The 18,311-nt window shown below is 34.6% G+C and overlaps 1 protein-coding gene across 4 annotated transcripts in view; it reads right to left on the reverse strand.

Annotated features, from left to right (window-relative positions):
* The window catches only part of CNKSR2 (connector enhancer of kinase suppressor of Ras 2), a 370,581-nt gene that overhangs the window by 246,710 nt on the left and 105,560 nt on the right, over positions 1–18,311 (reverse strand). For all 4 annotated transcript variants that reach the window (XM_077146892.1, XM_077146891.1, XM_077146890.1 and 1 more), the window contains exon 4: positions 16,328–16,415. In XM_077146892.1, coding sequence (XP_077003007.1) covers positions 16,328–16,415 — 88 coding nt within the window. The remainder of the gene's footprint in view (positions 1–16,327; positions 16,416–18,311) is intronic.

Raw genomic sequence — 18,311 nt, forward strand, 5'->3', positions numbered from 1 at the left:
AAAGAAGAAGAGAGAGGATGCAAATAAATAAGATCAGAAATGGAAGAGGAGACATAACCACTGACCCCACAGACATAAAGGAGGTAATAACAGGATACTATGAACAATTTTACGCTAATAAATACAACAATTTAGATGAAATGGATGGGTTCCTGGAAAGGCATGAACAACCAACTTTGACTCATTCAAAAGCTTCCTATAAAGAAAAGTCCAGGACCAGACGGCTTCACATGTGAATTCTACCAAACATTCCAGAAAGAATTAGTACCAACTCTCCTCAAATTCTTCAAAAAAATCAAAGTGGAGGGAAAGCTACCTAATTCATTCTATGAAGCCAACATCACCCTCATACCAAAACCAGGCAAAGACTACAAAAAAAGAAAACTACAGACCAATCTCTCTAATGAATATAGATGCAAAAATCCTCAACAAAATTCTAGCAAATCGTATCCAACAACACATTAAAAGAATTATACATCATGACCAAGTAGGATTCATCCCAGGTATGCAAAGATGGTTCAACATAAGAAAATCAATTAATGTAATACACCATTTGAACAAATCAAAACAGAAAATCACATGATCATCTCAATTGATGCAGAGAAGGCATTTGACAAAATTCAACATCCTTTCCTGTTGAAAGCACTTCAAAAGATAGGAATACAAGGGAACTTCCTTAAAATGATAGAGGGAATATATGAAAAACCCACACCTAATATCATCCTCAACGGGGAAAAATTGAAAACTTTCCCCCTAAGATCAGGAACAAGACAAGGATGTCCATTATTACCACTATTATTCAACATCATGTTGGAGGTTCTAGCCAGAGCAATTAGACAAGAAAAAGAAATACAAGGCATCAAAATTGGAAAGGAAAAAGTAAACTATCACTGTTTGCAGATGATATGATACTATACGTCGAAAACCCGGAAAAATCCACAACAAAACTACTAGAGCTAATAAATGAGTACAGCAAAGCAGCAGGTTACAAGATCAACATTCAAAAATCTGTAGCATTTCTATACATAAGCAATGAACAAGCTGAGGGGGAAATCAACAAACGAATTTCATTTACAATTGCAACTAAAAGAATAAAATACCTAGGAATAAATTTAACTAAAGAGACAAAAAACCTATACAAAGAAAACTACAAAAAACTGTTAAATCATAGAAGACCTAAATAGATAGAAGGGCATACCGTGTTCATGGATTGGAAGACTAAATATAGTTAAGATGTCAATTCTACCTAAATCGATTTACAGATTCAACGCAATACCAATCAAAATCCCAACAACTTATTTTTCAGAAATAGAAAAACCAATAAGCAAATTCATCTGGAAGGGCAGGGTGCCCCGAATTGCGAAAAGTATCTTGAGGGAAAAAAACGAAGCTGAAGGTCTCACGCTGCCTGACTTTAAGGCATATTATGAAGCGACAGTGGTCAAAACAGCATGGTACTGGCATAAAGATAGATATATCGACCAATGGAATCGAATAGAGTGCTCAGATATAGACCCTCTCATCTATGGACATTTGATCTTTGGTAAGGCAGTCAAGCCAACTCACCTGGGACAGAACAGTCTCTTCAATAAATGGTGCCTAGAGAACTGGATATCCATATGCAAAAGAATGAAAGAGGACCCGTATCTCACACCCTATACAAAAGTTAACTCAAAATGGATCAAAGATCTAAACATTAGGTCTAAGACCATAAAACAGTTAGAGGAAAATGTAGGGAGATACCTTATGAAGCTTACAATTGGAGGCGGTTTTATGGACCTTAAACCTAAAGCAAGAGCACTGAAGAAAGAAATAAATAAATGGGAGCTCCTCAAAATTAAACACTTTTCTGCATCAAAGAACTTCATCAAGAAAGTAGACAGCCTACACAATGGGAGACAATATTTGGAAACAACATATCAGATAAAGGTCTAGTATCCAGAATTTATAAAGAGATTGTTCAACTCAACAACAAAAAGACAGCCAACCCAATTACAAAATGGGAAAAAGACTTGAACAGACACTTCTCATAAGAGGAAATACAAATGGCCAAAAGGCACATGAAGAGATGCTCAATGTCCCTGGCCATTAGAGAAATGCAAATCAAAACCACAATGAGGTACCATCTCACACCCACCAGAATGGCCATTATCAACAAAACAGAAAATGACAAGTGCTGGAGAGGATGCGGAGAAAGAGGCACACTTATCCACTGTTGGTGGGAATGTCAAGTGGTGCAACCACTGTGGAAGGCAGTTTGGCGGTTCCTCAAAAAGCTGAATATAGAATTGCCATACGACCCAGCAATACCATTGCTAGGTATCTACTCAAAGGACTTAAGGGCAAAGACACAAACGGACATTTGCACACCAATGTTTATAGCAGCGTTATTTACAATTGCAAAGAGATGGAAACAGCCAAAATGTCCATCATCAGACGAGTGGCTAAACAAACTGTGGTATATACATACGATGGAATATTATGCAGCTTTAAGACAGGATAAACTTATGAAGCATGTAATAACATGGATGGACCTAGAGAACATTATGCTGAGTGAGTCTAGCCAAACAGTAAAGGACAAATACTGTATGGTCCCACTGATGTGAACCGACATTCGAGAATAAACTTGGAATATGTCATTGGTAACAGAGTCCAGCAGGAGTTAGAAACAGGGTAAGATAATGGGTAATTGGAGCTGAAGGGATACAGACTGTGCAACAGGACTAGATACAAAAACTCAAAAATGGACAGCACAATAATACCTAATTGTAAATTAATCATGTTAAAACACTGAATGAAGCTGCATCTGAGCTACAGGTTTTTTTTTTACTATTATTATTAGTTTTATTTTTTTCTCTATATTAACATTCTATATCTTTTTCTGTTGTGTTGCTAGTTCTTCTAAACTGATGCAAATGTACTAAGAAACAATGATCATGCATCTATGTGATGATGTTAATTATTACTGATTGCATATGTAGAATGGAATGATTTCTAAATGTTGTGTTAATTTCTTTTTTTTCTTTAATTAATAAAAAAAAAGTTTAAAAAGAAACCGAGGCAAGAAAAAAAAGCTAAGTGCTAAATCAACCCACCATGTTACGTATTATAATTAAAAAATGAAAAAAGTAAAAGTCATTCTACACCACCACCAGCATCAATCTTCTTCCCCAAATAATTTCAGCCTCCAATTATTTTGCATTGCTAACAGAGTGAAAATACAAAACTCATTTATATGGTGTGTTAGTTAGATTCAGTTGTCAACTTGGCCCGGTGAGCATACCTAGTCTTGTTACTGCGGACATAATCCAATGGTACGTGAACCTCATCTGTTGCTAATTACATCTGCAGTCGGCTAGGAGGCGTGTCTGCTGCAATGAGTGACGTTTGACTTAATTGGCTGGTGCTTAAATGAGAGAACGCAATGTAGCACAGCTAAGCAGCTCGGCATTCCTCATCTCAGCACTTGCAGCTCAGCCCAGGCCTTTCGAGATGCAGAAAGAAGTCACCCCGGGGAAAGTTGTTGGAACCCAGGGGCCTGGAGAGAAGACCAGCAGAGACCATCCTGTGCCTTCCACGTAAGAAAGAACCTCAGTGGAAAGTTAGCTGCCTTTCCTCTGAAGAACCAACAAAATAAATCCCCTTTTATTAAAAACCAAAAAAAAAAAAAAGAATTACTGATTGCATATGTAGAATGGAATGATTTCTAAATGTTGTGTTAATTTCTTTTTTTATTTAATTAATAATAAAAAAAAAATACCCAGCAAAGTAGTGATCTACTTTTACAGATAAAGACAAAGAGTGGAGATATGAAGCAATTTGTCTGAGTTCATACAGTTCATCAAAAAGCAGAACCTAGATGAAACACTTAGATCTACTTGACATAAAAGCCCACAACACTATTTTGTCATAAAATATAAGATCAAATGATATAAAATGCAAACCAAGAAAGTAAAGGAGGTACCATTCATCTAGATGAAATGTAATTAAATGAAATATAGGTATTGTCAATAAACTTATAGGCCAAATTTACTTGCATCCACCCTAAATGAATATTTTTAAAATTGCTCTTTAGGACACTCGTTTTTACAAAATTCTGCTTTTAAAAAAAAGTATTTATAAACAAGTGTACCAAGAATTTAAACCATAAAATACCAATACAGCAAGTCCTAGAAAAGCTTTTATTTCCTCTTTGGTATTTACTTTGAGTAAATAACAACGTGATTAAGAAAAATCAGGGAAAGTGGTTGGATTTAATTTGAGCACGAATACATAAAAACAGGCAGTACAAGTCAGTGGGATATAAAATTAATGTTCAAAAATCAGTAACGTTTCTATACAAAAGCTATGACCTAACTGAGTAGTCAGTTAAGGAAAAAATTCCATTCAAAATAGCACCTAAAAGAATAAAAGTACATAGGAATGAACTTAACTAGGGATGTAAAGGACTTATACACAGAAAACTATGTAACATTGCTAAAAGAAACCAAAGAAGATCTAAATAGGTAGAAAGACATTTGTGGTTGTCCTGGTCGCTAGGCTAGCGGGGTACCTCTGCTCCTCAGCTTCTCACTGCTCGCTAGACGACACTGCCGCACGCAGAAAGGGGTTCGAGCTCGAAGGTCTGGGTCCAAGGGGCGCGCGCAGGAAACCTCACTGCGGGTTTAAAGGACTGGAGGCCGAGTCAATTAGGGCATGAAGCAGGGTAGCTTTATTGGTAGAAGCTTATGCCATGGCCGCCAGAAGCTAAGAACCTCGAGGCTCGGTGAGCCCGGGAATATATACAGTTGAGGAGGGGTGGAGTTAGGGCATGGACTTCAGGGGAGGGTAGCCAATCATACAGGGAAGAGGGATGAGTGACTGTGACTAGGGAAGGAGGAGTGTTGAAGGAAGAAGGGGTAGGCCCGGACAGGCCCGGGCATGCCCGAGCAAGTCTCGACTGGAGATTTAGAGGGCTGAAGAGTTTGTAAGCAGAGCTATGGATAGGACAGTGAGGCATTAGTGTTGAAGACCTTATATTTTGCAGATGCACTTGAGAATTATACCACAGACATTCCCTGCTCATGGATAGGAAGGTTAAATATGGTTACAATGTCAATTCTACCCAAATTGATCTACAGATTCAATGCAATACCAATTAAAATTCTAACAACTGACTTTGAAGACTTGGAAAATCTAGTTACCAAATTCATCTGGAAGGGAAAGAGAGCCCGAATAGCTAAAAGTATCCAAAAAAAGAAGAATGAAGTGGGAGGATTAACACTTTCTGATTTTAAACCTTATTATAAAGCCACAGTGGTCAAAACAGAATGGTAGTGGCAGAAAGATAGAAGTATTGACCAATGGAATCGAATTGAGAGTGCAGTAATAGACCACCAAATCTATGGTCAACTGATTTTTGACAAGGCCCCAAGTCGACTGAACTGGTTCAAAACAGTCTTTTCAATAAATGGGCCCGGGAGATTTGGATATCAATAGCCAAAAGAATGAAAGAGGACCCTTACTTTATACCCTATATGAAAATGAATTCAAAGTGGATCAAACACCTAAATATAAGAACTAGCACCACAAAGCTTCTAATGTAGGGAAAGAGCTTCAAGACCTAGTAATAGGAGGTAGCTTCCTAAACTTTACATTCAAAGCAAAAGCACAAAAGTGAAAAAAAAGATAAATGGAATCTCCTTCAAAATCAAATGCTTCTGCATCTCAAAAGACTTTCTCAAGAAGGTGAAGAGGTAGCCAAATCAATAGGAAAAAATATTTGGAAATCACACGTCAGACAAAGGTTTGATATTCTGTATACATAAAGAAATCATACAACTCAATAACAAAAGAACAAATGACCCAATTATAAAATGGGCTTACGACATGAATAGGCATTTTTCTGAAGAGCAAATACAGACAGCTCAAAAGCACATGAAGAGATGCTCATTTTCATTGGCTATAAGGGAAATGCAGATCAAGACTACAATGAGATACCACCTCATACCTATAAGAATGGTGCTATTAAACAGCCATTAAACAAATGTTGGAGAGGATGTGCAGAAATGGGGACATTTATGCATTGCTGGTGGGAATGTATAATGGTACAACTGCTAAGGAAGACAGTTTGGCGGTTCCATATGAAACTAAATATCAAGTTGCCCTATGACTTGGCAATAGCATTACTTGGTATATACCCAGAAGAGCTGAAAGTAATGACACAAACAGACATTTGGACCCTGATGTTCGTGTCAGCATTATTCACAATTGCCAAAAAGATGGAAACAATACAAATGTTCATTAACAAATGAATGGATTACCAAAATGTGGCATATACATATGATGGAATATTATGCAATAGATGAAATGATGTCGTGAAGCACATGACAAAATGGATGATCCTTGAGGACTCAATGCTGAGTGATATAAGCCAGACACAAAAGGATAGATACTGCATGACTCCACTTTCATGACCATGGTAAAGGTACAATCAGAGGCTTATAATACAGAATATGGGGGACTTAGAAGCTAGAGATAGGTGAATGGTTAGCTAATGAGGTTGAACTCAAATGTAAGGGAAAAGATAGTAGCAAAGGCAGCTCACTAGTGAGTCTATAAGTAATATTACCATATTGAAAGGGAACAGGATAGAAAGGGGTTGTATAGACCTATGTGTCCCACAGTTTAACACTACAAATATTATTAAGTTCCTGCATGAACTACTTCAAAGGTATGATTCTTGTACAAAGAATGTTTAAGTTTGGTATGGGGGAAAACTGTTATTGCATGTTATAGGCTATGTTTAACAGGAAAACATCAGTAGTACCATAGCAACACTGGGGGTAAATAATGGGGGAGGGACAATTGTCAAGAGGAGGTCTAGATTTCGTATTCGGTGACGGTGTGTTTATTGCTTATCTTTCTCTTGGGAACAATGAAATTATCTAAAATTGAGAGTGATGATGGACTGTGGGCTTTGGGCATTACCCATGATGCCTAACGAATACAGTGGCTGAAGGATGCACTGACTGAGAAGTAGATTGGCGAATGATGGTGCATACATACGATCGAATACTGTGCTGCTACAAAAATGAAGTTGTGAGGCATGCAACATTGGGAATGAATCAGTGGGACATTTGGTGAGACAAGATAAGCCAGAAACAACAGTAATTATTGTTTGGGCTCCATTAGAAAATGCTCATAAGAAAACAGGGGCCTGGAGTGTAAGCTTTTATAGCAGTCATGTTTCGTCTGGAGTGGTAATTATTTCTGGATTTCGAGAGGCTGTTTCATATATGTATAACCTGATATTTAGAGATAAGAATGAAGCTGATCAAGTCAGGATTAAGGAAATTCAGAACACAGGGGTAGGGAAGACATTGTATATATTTGAGTACCGCACGTACTCTTTGAACCAAACAAAGAAAGGTTCATTTTGTTGGAACCTAAATTTTCTGTAGCACATAATCTAACTCAAGCTATCCTGATGGCTCATTTAAACAACTGAAACACAGGGGGCCCAGAATAAGAATGAGGGCCTTCAATCCTGTAAAGCTGAATGTAATGCCTGGATACATCCTAGAATATATTAAGTAGATAATCAAAAAGTATTGGCAAAGTCCCTTGAGGAATGGAAGAAAAAATATGGAACTATTAAACTTTACCACCGAGGAAACCCCTGATACCGTGTCAAACATTAGGGACACCCAAATCAATAGGCCAAGTCCTTGATCTTGAGGTTTGCCCTTGTGAAGCTTATGCAGGTAGTGAAGAAGCTTTGTCTACCTATAGGTATGACTAAGAGTTACTTCTGGAGGACCTCTTTTGTTGCTCAGAAGGGGCCTCTCTCTCTCTAAGCCTAACCTCTGCAAGTGAAATCTTTGCCCTCCCCACTACATGGGACATGACATCCAGGAGTGAAAGTTTCCCTGGCAGCGTGGGAGATGACTCCCAGGGATGCGTCTGGCCCTGGCATCATGGGATCAACAATTCCATCCTGACCAAATGGGGAAAAAGAAGTAAAGTGTAATAAATAAGGTATCAGTGGCTGAGAGTTCAGCAGAGTGAAGAGGCTACTCAGGAGGTCACTCTTAAGCAAGCTTCAGTTACACATTGCTACCTATCCTAACTTGCCAAACCCCAGCCAAAAACATTCCAGCCAATCCAAAAGAACACCTAGGGTGATATAAAAGATTGTACAAAGATTGTACATAAGATTCTATAATGGTACCATGTGCTAGGGTAATCTACAGATTTCTGTAATAATCAGAAATCTACAACCTCCAGATGGGTCCCTGGGCCAGATCAGTCCTGAAACCTAGAAGGGCCAGCCTCTCCAGAACATCAGCTGGTTCCAACCCCCATCCCATATCACTGACAGTTCCTTCGAATATGAAATAGTTAGAATAGGCACAGCCCAAATACCCCTAAAGAGTGGGAGAAAGAGCAAAGGTGATGATAGTGGAGTTATACAAAGAATTTAGTCCCCTGTATCTTAGAGCAGCTAGAAGTAAAAGCCTAAAATTGTGGCGTTGTAACTCATACCAAACTCTGAAATCTGTTCTACAACTAATTGTGATGTGCTTTGAAATATATTGCTTTTTAGTATATATGTTATTTTTCACAAAAAAGAAAAAAAAAGTTGACTGTGATTTTATAAAAATAAAAAATATTTATTCCTTGTAGCCTCAAATGTTCTGCAGTAGCTAGAAGGAAAAATCTGAAAGGATGGTACAGTAGCCCATGACAAACTCTGGGATCTATCCTGTAACTACATGTTGAAGAATGCTTTGAAAACTATTGCTTTTTCCTTTATTTCATATGCTATATTATACAATTAAAAACAGTTTTAAAAAAAAGGGCTAGAAACTCAGTATGCTCATCTACATTTTTATTTAAAAATGCCTATTTAGAGACTAGTTTATAAATCGTTTGATTTTATAGATTTATATTTTAAATACCGTAAACGTAACAAAAGGGATCAGAAAACACATACACATAATTAAAGGAAGGTTACCCATAAAAAATAAACACTCTCAATATCGATCTATGAAGAATATATTTCCCATTTTCTAGCATAAAGATTTAAAAAAGAAATGAAATATATTCAACAGGTATATATGCAAAAAAGTAAAAAATGAAAAAATAAATAACTGTGAAAGTGAGTATAATAACATAAGATGTATACGGTAGGAAAAACTAGAAGAGTAGCGTAAGTTGTTTCTGCATAATTAGGTCGGGATGATTGTAACTATTCTTCTTTAAAGTTGTCTGTAATTTTGTTAAAAAAATTAATGAACCTTATTTCAAATCTTTTCTTAAAGGAAAAAAGACCTAATTTGAACTAATAAAATGAAAAATAAATATCACAAAATATTAAATGAGAAAGGCCATATTCAATATATACACATATACGTATATATATATATGTACATGAAAACAGTCTGAAAGAAAATAGGCAACATGATAACAGGCTCTCTTTGAGTATAGGATTATAAGCAATGTTTTTATTCTTCTCATTACTTCTTAATTTTTCTATCAAGATAACTTTTGTAAAGAAATAAATATAGAAAATAAAGGATTAGAGAATATGGTACATATCAGTCTTTACACTGATGGTAACATCAATCATCAATGGTATACCTTTTAATATCATAAGAGCAAGGACCTTTAAAACTTTCTTTCAACAACTAAATGAACTTTCAGGTCTTGGTGAGGATTTTCTCAGTCAAGACTTTTTGAATAGAAAATGCTATTTATTCATATTTTAGAAGTGGGGAAGCAAAGTGCTGAGTATGTAGTAAATATAAATTCCATACTTTAAAGCAGAGTGATGATTTAAGAAAGGTCTTTAGAATGATAGGCCCTGAATTCTTTCATTTCTCAAAAGTTATTTATAACCTTACATGAAAGAGTACTGATCGTTTCGTCTTATCAACTCTCGGGTAGGACTGGCAAAGGAAAGTAAAATGTTTCCAACACTTCATTCAGATAAAGATGGATTTAAAAAGGTTGAAAAATAAGCAAGCCCCTAAGAAAACAGAAAGACATTTTGAATAAATACAACTTAGAGGGCATTATTTCAGGTAAAAGTATATTACCAGAACTTGAATTTTAAAGGAAGTTTTTACTCTGTATTTAAACATTTCAAACTCTGTGATTTAAAATGTTCTGTAACATGCTGAAATTTTTCTCAGTATGTAATTCAGATTTTACCTAAGTGTAGCTCAAGGAAATTAACACCAAATGGAGAACATAAATTTCTGTAATTCATTTAAAATAAAGTTCTTATTCTACTTCCTATATCGTAACTCTTTTGCAACTCATTTTGTAAATAGTTTTACTTCACTTTTGCTTTTCCCTTTACATTTATGAACCATTCTTAAATATATCTAATTTGTTACTCACAATAACTTTGAGAAAGATATGATTATTTCTGCTGCTAGATGGTGCAAAAAAACTGCATGGCTTGTCCAAGATGAAATGCTTATAAAGCAATAGGATTGAGTCTGAAGTCTTCCAAGACTCACTGTTCCTTTCCATCCCTAGTCCATGTCCCAAGTATTCTAAGCTTCACCAAAATATCACCTTGCAAACCTACAGTTTTGTGCTCATTTCTTAACTAGTGACAAGCTAACTCATCATTTTTATATTTGAAGAGAAGAATATAAAAATGTTACAGTAGGAATAATTTTAGATTGAGCTAAACCCATTAGGGCAGGCATTATGGCAATTATTTCAACACTGACAAGAAGTGCATGGGTATCTGTCTCATTTTCCTGATTCAGTTGTTGACAGTGCTCTAAGTGAAGCTTCAGTTCTTCTTGAGGATTCTTTCCATTAAGGTTTTAAAACTGGTTTCACTTTTTTCTTAAAAGTAATGTGTTAGGGAAAAATACCTTTTCTAAAAGACTTTAAATATATCTATCCAAACCCGATCACAAGTCGAAATATGTTAAATAGGCATAGTAGATTAAATGAATTCTACTAAATCATTTTTAAAATAATATTTCTTCTCTAATTTTAGCATTATTTTAAGTATAAGTGGCCATTATCAAGAAGCACTTTGCACTTACTTCATAGTGCCACCTCTTTGTCTTAAAGAGGGAAAAAAAATCCAATTGTGACAGTTTATTTTTAGATATTGATCATCTTATCCTGCTGCAAAGGGAATAAGAATAATTAAATTTGAATGAAAAATAATTTGAAGCACAGCATATTTCAAAGCATAACTATCATAATAACTGTTCAGATGAGATTTCTTGAAAGCTTGGTTATAAATACATGCCCTAAATATATGTATATATTTTAAATCAATACCTTGCTTCCTCAAATTGGCCACTTTTACTGCAGCTTAAGTTCAATTCCTGACTTCAGATACTTCACACACTTTCAACTAAATATAGTGATTAGCATGTACATAATGGCTGAATTAGACCATTAGATGGTCATTAATTATTCATAGGCTATGTAATTTATTTATATATATGAGACTTCATCTATGCTGTACTCTTTTATCAAACTTAAAGTAGCATTTCTTCAATGGACATAGCACTTATTTTTTTGTTTTTCTGATAACCCAAATTCATTTTAGAAAATTTGGAAAATACAGAAAAGTAGAGTCTAAATAAAATCACCCATAATTTTACTACCAAGAGAAAACAAAGAACTATTTTATTTCATTATTTTATCTATCATGTTCATTCCTATTGCTATTAAAGGTAGCAATAGATCACAGAGTTCAGAAAAAAGTATTGTTAAACTTGGTCTTAAAAGAGATGACATCACTGAACAGTAGAAAGGGAATAGATCATTTAAGAAATGGTTAAAAAAAAAACAAAACCACTAATATAATGCCTATAATTAAATTTCCTCCAAAGGATAATCTTTAAAAGATAATTTAATGTTTAAAACCAAAATTATAACAATGGATTATGGGGTTTATAACATATGTATAGATAAAAGATAAGACAAAATGCCACAAAGGTTGGGAGAGGAGAAATGGAAATATCTTATTGTAATTTCTTATACTATATGTGAAGTAGTATAATATAACTTGATGTCAAACTGGTAAGTTAAAAAGGTATCCTATAAGCCCTAAAGCAATCACTAATATCCATCTTACATACAAGAGAGAGTTATAGTTAATAAGCTGACAAAAAGGAGAAAAAAAATGTAATCATAAAAATAATTAATTTAAAAGTAAACAGAAATAAAAGAGGAAAAAGGGAACAAAGAACAGATGGAAAAAATAGAAGACAGCAAGATCGTATTACATTTGAATCCAACCACTTCAATAATCACATTACATATAAATGGTCAAGGTAGGGGGGAAAGACAAACAGATGTGGGAAATATGACGTTGCATGGGGGAGATGGCATTCCTTAAAGGCCTTAAAAAATGAACATGATTTTAACAAGCAGAGATAACAAAGTATATGGGGCATGTTCAAAGAAGGTCTCACAATATAAAAAGACGAAACAGCTAGATCTATTTTAGTAAAGGTAAGTCATCCATATGAACTAGATTACAATTAAGATACACGGAAGTACTAGAAGATAAAATTCCAGAGAGGAATTTGTAATCAACTTGGAAATAAGTTGAAAATTGCTGAAAGTGACCAGATTGATCAGACTGCAGTTGGGTTTTGGGATGACTGGTCTGAAAGTGATTGATTTTATAAAAAGATTCACCTTTGAATTCCAGAGAGGAGTTTGTAATCAATTGGGAAATAAGTTGAAAATTGCTGAAAGTGACCAGATTGATCAGACTGCAGTTGGGTTTTGGGATGACTAGTCTGAAAGTGATTGATTTTATAAAAAGATTCACCTTTGAATTCCAGAGAGGAGTTTGTAATCAATTTGGAAATAAGTTGAAAATTGCTGAAAGTGACCAGATTGATCAGACTGCAGTTGGGTTTTGAGATGACTAATCTGAAAGTGATTGATTTTATAAAAAGATTCAATCAGGAAGTGAAGAAGCCATGTTTTAAGAGAAATTTGCATCTATTATTTTCCTTAAGGTATAACGAAGGATCTAGTTGAAACAGATGTATTTAAGAGATCAAGTCAGGTACAATTTGGGATGGGGTAGATAAGACAAGAACCAAAAAATCCAAATATAGAGCTTTTTGTTTTGAAGCATCTTAAAAGACACACATGGAACTGGACAGTGATGGGAAAATGAGAGTGAGGAAGAACTAACTGTGACAAATCCTATGAGCTACTAAACTTTCAAAACCAAAAACAGGTAATATAAAAGCAAATTGCCATAAGAAGAGCATGGCATCCTCTTCAAAAAAAGAGCATATAGGGTGGAGAGTGCAGAAGTTCTATGTATTGAGTATATTTGGAGCATTTCAGTTAATGGGAATTATTTCAGTTATTCTGTATTTAGTAAGACTGAAGGTACTTAAAGTTCAACCTGTGTAAATAGGTTGAACTTTTTACAAGCTGTAACTTTTTCTTGACTTATAAATAGCAAAATGTAAACCCTTTACTGCCCTGAAGTAAGACTCCTAGAGAGAATGTTAAGCCAAACAGTGTAGTTGTTGAAAGGTCCTGCTGAGAGCATAAGCAAGCCTCTTAGGACAATATCAGAATAGGATATGCTTTTTATGAAATAGTTGTCAATAGCAGGTGTTCATACATTCTGGAAACAAAAATTGAATCACTTGGTATGTAGATGGTAGGTTCTTAAAATAGCAGAATGGGTAGGGTAGTCATATCTGACATAAACTGCGCTTTCACCACTTCACGTGTTTCTACAAGATCTTAAAATTATTTTAGCCATTCTTTTCGATGTAATCTAATCTGAAGGTTAGAGTGACAAAGGTATTCTCTGGAACCTGTGAATGCAAAATATAGAAAACTCCCCATTTCTGACATGACTATATTTAACAGTTAAAAGAAAGTTAACTTTTTTCTCAAGATTACTTTATCTATCCCCTTTTGATTAAGGAAAATATTAGGTATGTATGAATTAAGTGAAAAACAATCACCTACTACTCTAAAGATTTTCAAGAAAAATTATCATTGTTGCCATTTAGAATTTGCAGTCTTGGTTTATAAGGCAACAAAGTGTTGGCCAATTACTCAAAAGTAAACCTTAAACTAGTCATCTAGTTCCAGATGTTTGGAGGAGAAACAAGGAAAGAAAAACATCCACTCTCTGTCATAATTCTACTTGGATGAAATTATTTTGGAACCTGGTATCAAGTTGATTGCTTTCCCATTAATTGACAATAAATATGAGTTTCTCATGTAACAAAAGTTGTTTCTTAGGTATAAAAAGTTTTCATGCATAAAAATAAACATACTTTTAATTCTTCCACTTAATTCCATGATATTTCAGTCTTAGGACTTATCTATAAACAAAAAACCTTAAATTATATATATAATATAGTTATCATAGACATCTCATATATCAGATAGTGGGCATTAATACTTATTGCATTATTATTGTTGGCTTACAGATTAATAATTATTCAATATTAAGAGGCTATGAATGATGACAAATACTGTGTAATAGATATGTTTAAATGAGAATTTCTTTTTCTCAAAGTAAAAGGAAAGAAACTAACAATCTGTTGTCCACACCCCAAAATGCTGGTAAAGTTTACTACCTTTAAAAGAAATAGAATTTTAGAAAACAGATTTTTAAAGAAATGCCAAATATAGAACTATAAGAAAAAGTACCCATAGATTTTGTTTTTGCTCTTTTACCTTGCTTCCTAGAACAGCATAAGAAAATGAGAATAACCCAGAAAACTGACAGACATGCAGATTTCTGGGCCCCTGACTATAGTAAGTTTGGAGTGGGTCCCAAGAATCTGAATTTCTAACAAGTTTCCATGTGATCAAGACACTGCTGGTCTGCATAACACACTGGACTAGTACTGCCCTCAAACATAGGCCAGCAAACTATGGCTAGTGGGCCAAATTTGGCCTACTACTGTATTTTGTAAATAAAGTTTTATGCGAACATAGTCATGCCTACTTATTCACACATTGTCTATGGTGGCTTTTGTGCTAAAACAGTAGATCTAAGTAGTTGTGATAGAGATCATATGGCCTATAAAGACTTAAATATTTCTATCTGGCCTTTACAGAAAAAGTTTGTTGACCTCTACCCTAAAATGCTACTTGTCTCCCTACCACCCAGTTGGGATCTATGAAATTCACTGATACATCAAATATGAAGGCATGTAGTGAGACAGTTAGGGTACTTCAAAATTCATAAAATGTTCACCATCTTCATGCATATCTCTTTTACTAAAAGTAAGCAATGAGTCATTGACTTTCTCATTGCCATGATATAATTCTGTTGAATGTCTGATATGTTCCACAATTAAAAACCACACAGTTACTCTCCTGTATATAGTGAAAAAACATCTTAAAAGTTGCAGTTTCAGGGAAATGGTACAAAAAATCTATATAGTGTAGCAGAAAATATACTGAAGGAATTAAATCTATATGAAAAACGTCGTATTTTTCCTCGAGAAAATACAGGCAATAGAATAAATGAGCAATAATCCCCATAAATCAATATGAAGTAGAAGGATAAATTAAATTGTCAATTTCCTAAATTTGTTCAATAATATTCTGCATCATATTTTATCCTCTACTTTCCAGATTTCTGCAACATTAGCTAGGTCAACAAAAATAGCACCCTGAGAAAGAAACAGCAACAATATGCTTACATGAGGCTTAAACAGAGTGGTAAACGCAGGCAGCTGACCTCTCAGATGTGTTTTGTCATGTACTATGCAATTGACAGTCTCTACTACTAATTTTTATCTTATATCAGGTTTGATTCAAACACTTACATTAGCTGCTGGACACTGAAAAACCTTTGATTTGGGAATAATGGCTTAGGTAATATTCAAAGTGGGAAACTAGTTCATATAATTAGATTACTGTTAAAAGCTATTATGTGTATTTGTTTGATGTATACACATATTAAGTCAAACTATAGTTGTACTAATAAGAAACTAATTGTCTCAGATTATCTAAATGAGGTAGTTTAGTGCTGTGAAAGGCAACATACTTTAGTCATCCCCAGTAAAAATATGAGACTAACAGACATTACAATGTTATTATAAGGATGTCTTTAGAAGTTCAGGTTACTTTTTCTTCTTCTGGTAAATGAAATCCTTGTTTATTATGCTATATGCATTGCTTTCCAACAAATAATCACACATTTGGTTTCTTTAGAGTTACTGTCATTGAATGAGAAACTTCCAAACCAGTGTCTTTTACATTCTTGGTTGAAGAAGAATATTTCTCTTTGTTGGAATATTAAATAGCTAACATACTAACAGAAGGAACATTTGTGAGCTAATACCTGTTGCACAATTGTTGTTAATTCCAAGCAGAGCTGTATGACATTATTCCTTGTAACTGAATAGTCTGTCACAGCAGCAAATGGTGATCTGTAAAGAGAAAAAGAAACTTGTTACTCACAGGAACAATTTTTGAAAAGTCCCAAAACAAAATAATCAAAAGTAAGATTTTGTAGATGGTCATCCATATTTTAAAACTTCAACTTCTGTGTGATACTAAAGCAAGAAATGTTTATTTGGTACAAAATTTATCTTTTGACTAGAGCATTTCCTAATTTAACTAATATGGACAATTTAATTGAAGACCATAAGTACATAGAACCTTGAAAAGGACATGAGATTTGTTGGTTTGTCCAGGTTAGTGTGATGTCCCAACAAATCCCAGAGTGATTTGAACAGTGAATAAAGAGGTATTTGCAGGGTCCCCTTAGGGGAAGGGGAATGGGGAGAAAAGGGAGAAAAATTCTACTTTCCCATTTGGAGAATTCTGATATTCTCATAAGCAGTGGGGACAATCAAATCAACAGGCCAAGCCCTCAATCTTGGGGTTTGCCCCTATGAAACTTATCACTGCAAAGGATAGGCTAAGCCTACTGAAAATTAGGCCTAAGAGTCACCCCCCAGAGAACCTCTTTTGTTGCTCAGATGTGTCCTATCTCTCTCTCAGCCAAGACAGCAAGTGAACTCTCTGCCCTCCCTCCCTCTACATGGGAAATGACTACCAGGGGTGTAAACCTTACTGGAAAGCTGGGACAGAAATCCTAGAATGAGCTGGGACTCAGCATCAAGGGATTGAGAAAACCTTCTCAATCCAAAGGGGGAAGAGAGAAATGAGACAAAATAAAGTGTTAGTGCCTAAGAGATTTCAAACAGAGTTGAGGGGTTATCCTGGAGGTTATTCTTACGCATTATATATATATATATCCCCTTTTTAGTTTATGGTGTGTTAGAGGGGCTAGAGGAAAATACCCAGTGGCTAGAGGAAACTGTAGAACTTTGTTCCAGAAGCCATATTTCTTGAAGATGATTGTATAATGATATAGCTTTGCAACGTGACTGTGTGATTGTAAAAACCTTGTATCTGATGCTCCTTTTATCTATGATATAGACAGATGAGTAAAAAATATGGATAAGAAATAAACAACTAATGGGGGAACAAAGGTTAAAATAAATTGAGCAGATTGAAATATTAGTGGTCAATGAGAGAGAGAGGTAAGGAGTATAGCCTGTACGAGTTTTTACTTTTTTCTTTCTTTTGCTGGAGAGATGTGAATGTTTAAGAAAATGATCATGGTGATGAATACACAACTATGTGATGATATTGTGAGCCACTGATTGTAACCATGTCAAGAACATTTGTATGTTTGCTTGTCATTCATGATAAAAAATTTAAAAAAATCTCTCCAAAAACTCCCAGTAAATTTTGTAGAGCACTTTCAAAAAAAAAAAGATTTTGAATAATATGAAATGAATTTTTCTGTATTGACATTGATAAATAATATTTTGGACTTACATAAAAATGAGAGAAATACTTAAAAGGGTATTAAATTCAAGAAACATGTTTGTTTTCCACCAATTTTCTATCCTTTAGTTCTTAATATTTAGAAGTTCTTTGGTATTTCTTACAAAGTCTCTTTACTATATCTAAAACAAATCAACAAATAAAAAGTATATTTTAGGCAAAGACAACATTTAGCTAAAGTTTACCTTGAAAAGAACTAAGGTTTTGAGTACAATAGTTTCTTGAAATATTCATGATTAAGAACTAGTAATAAGTAATAGGTAACAATTACCAAGGGCTTACTATGTGCCAGTTATTGTTCTAAATACTTTATATGTACTAAATAATTTGATCTTCAAAACAATCCTTTTGAAATAGGCACTATTATTCCTATTTTACAGATGAGAAACCCAAGGTAAAGAAAGATTAAATGAATCTCACGGTCACACAACTAGTAAGTGGCTACACCAATATTCAACTCAGAG

This window comes from Tamandua tetradactyla, chromosome X (genome assembly GCF_023851605.1).
Source record: "Tamandua tetradactyla isolate mTamTet1 chromosome X, mTamTet1.pri, whole genome shotgun sequence".
Taxonomy (NCBI): Eukaryota; Metazoa; Chordata; class Mammalia; order Pilosa; family Myrmecophagidae; genus Tamandua; species Tamandua tetradactyla.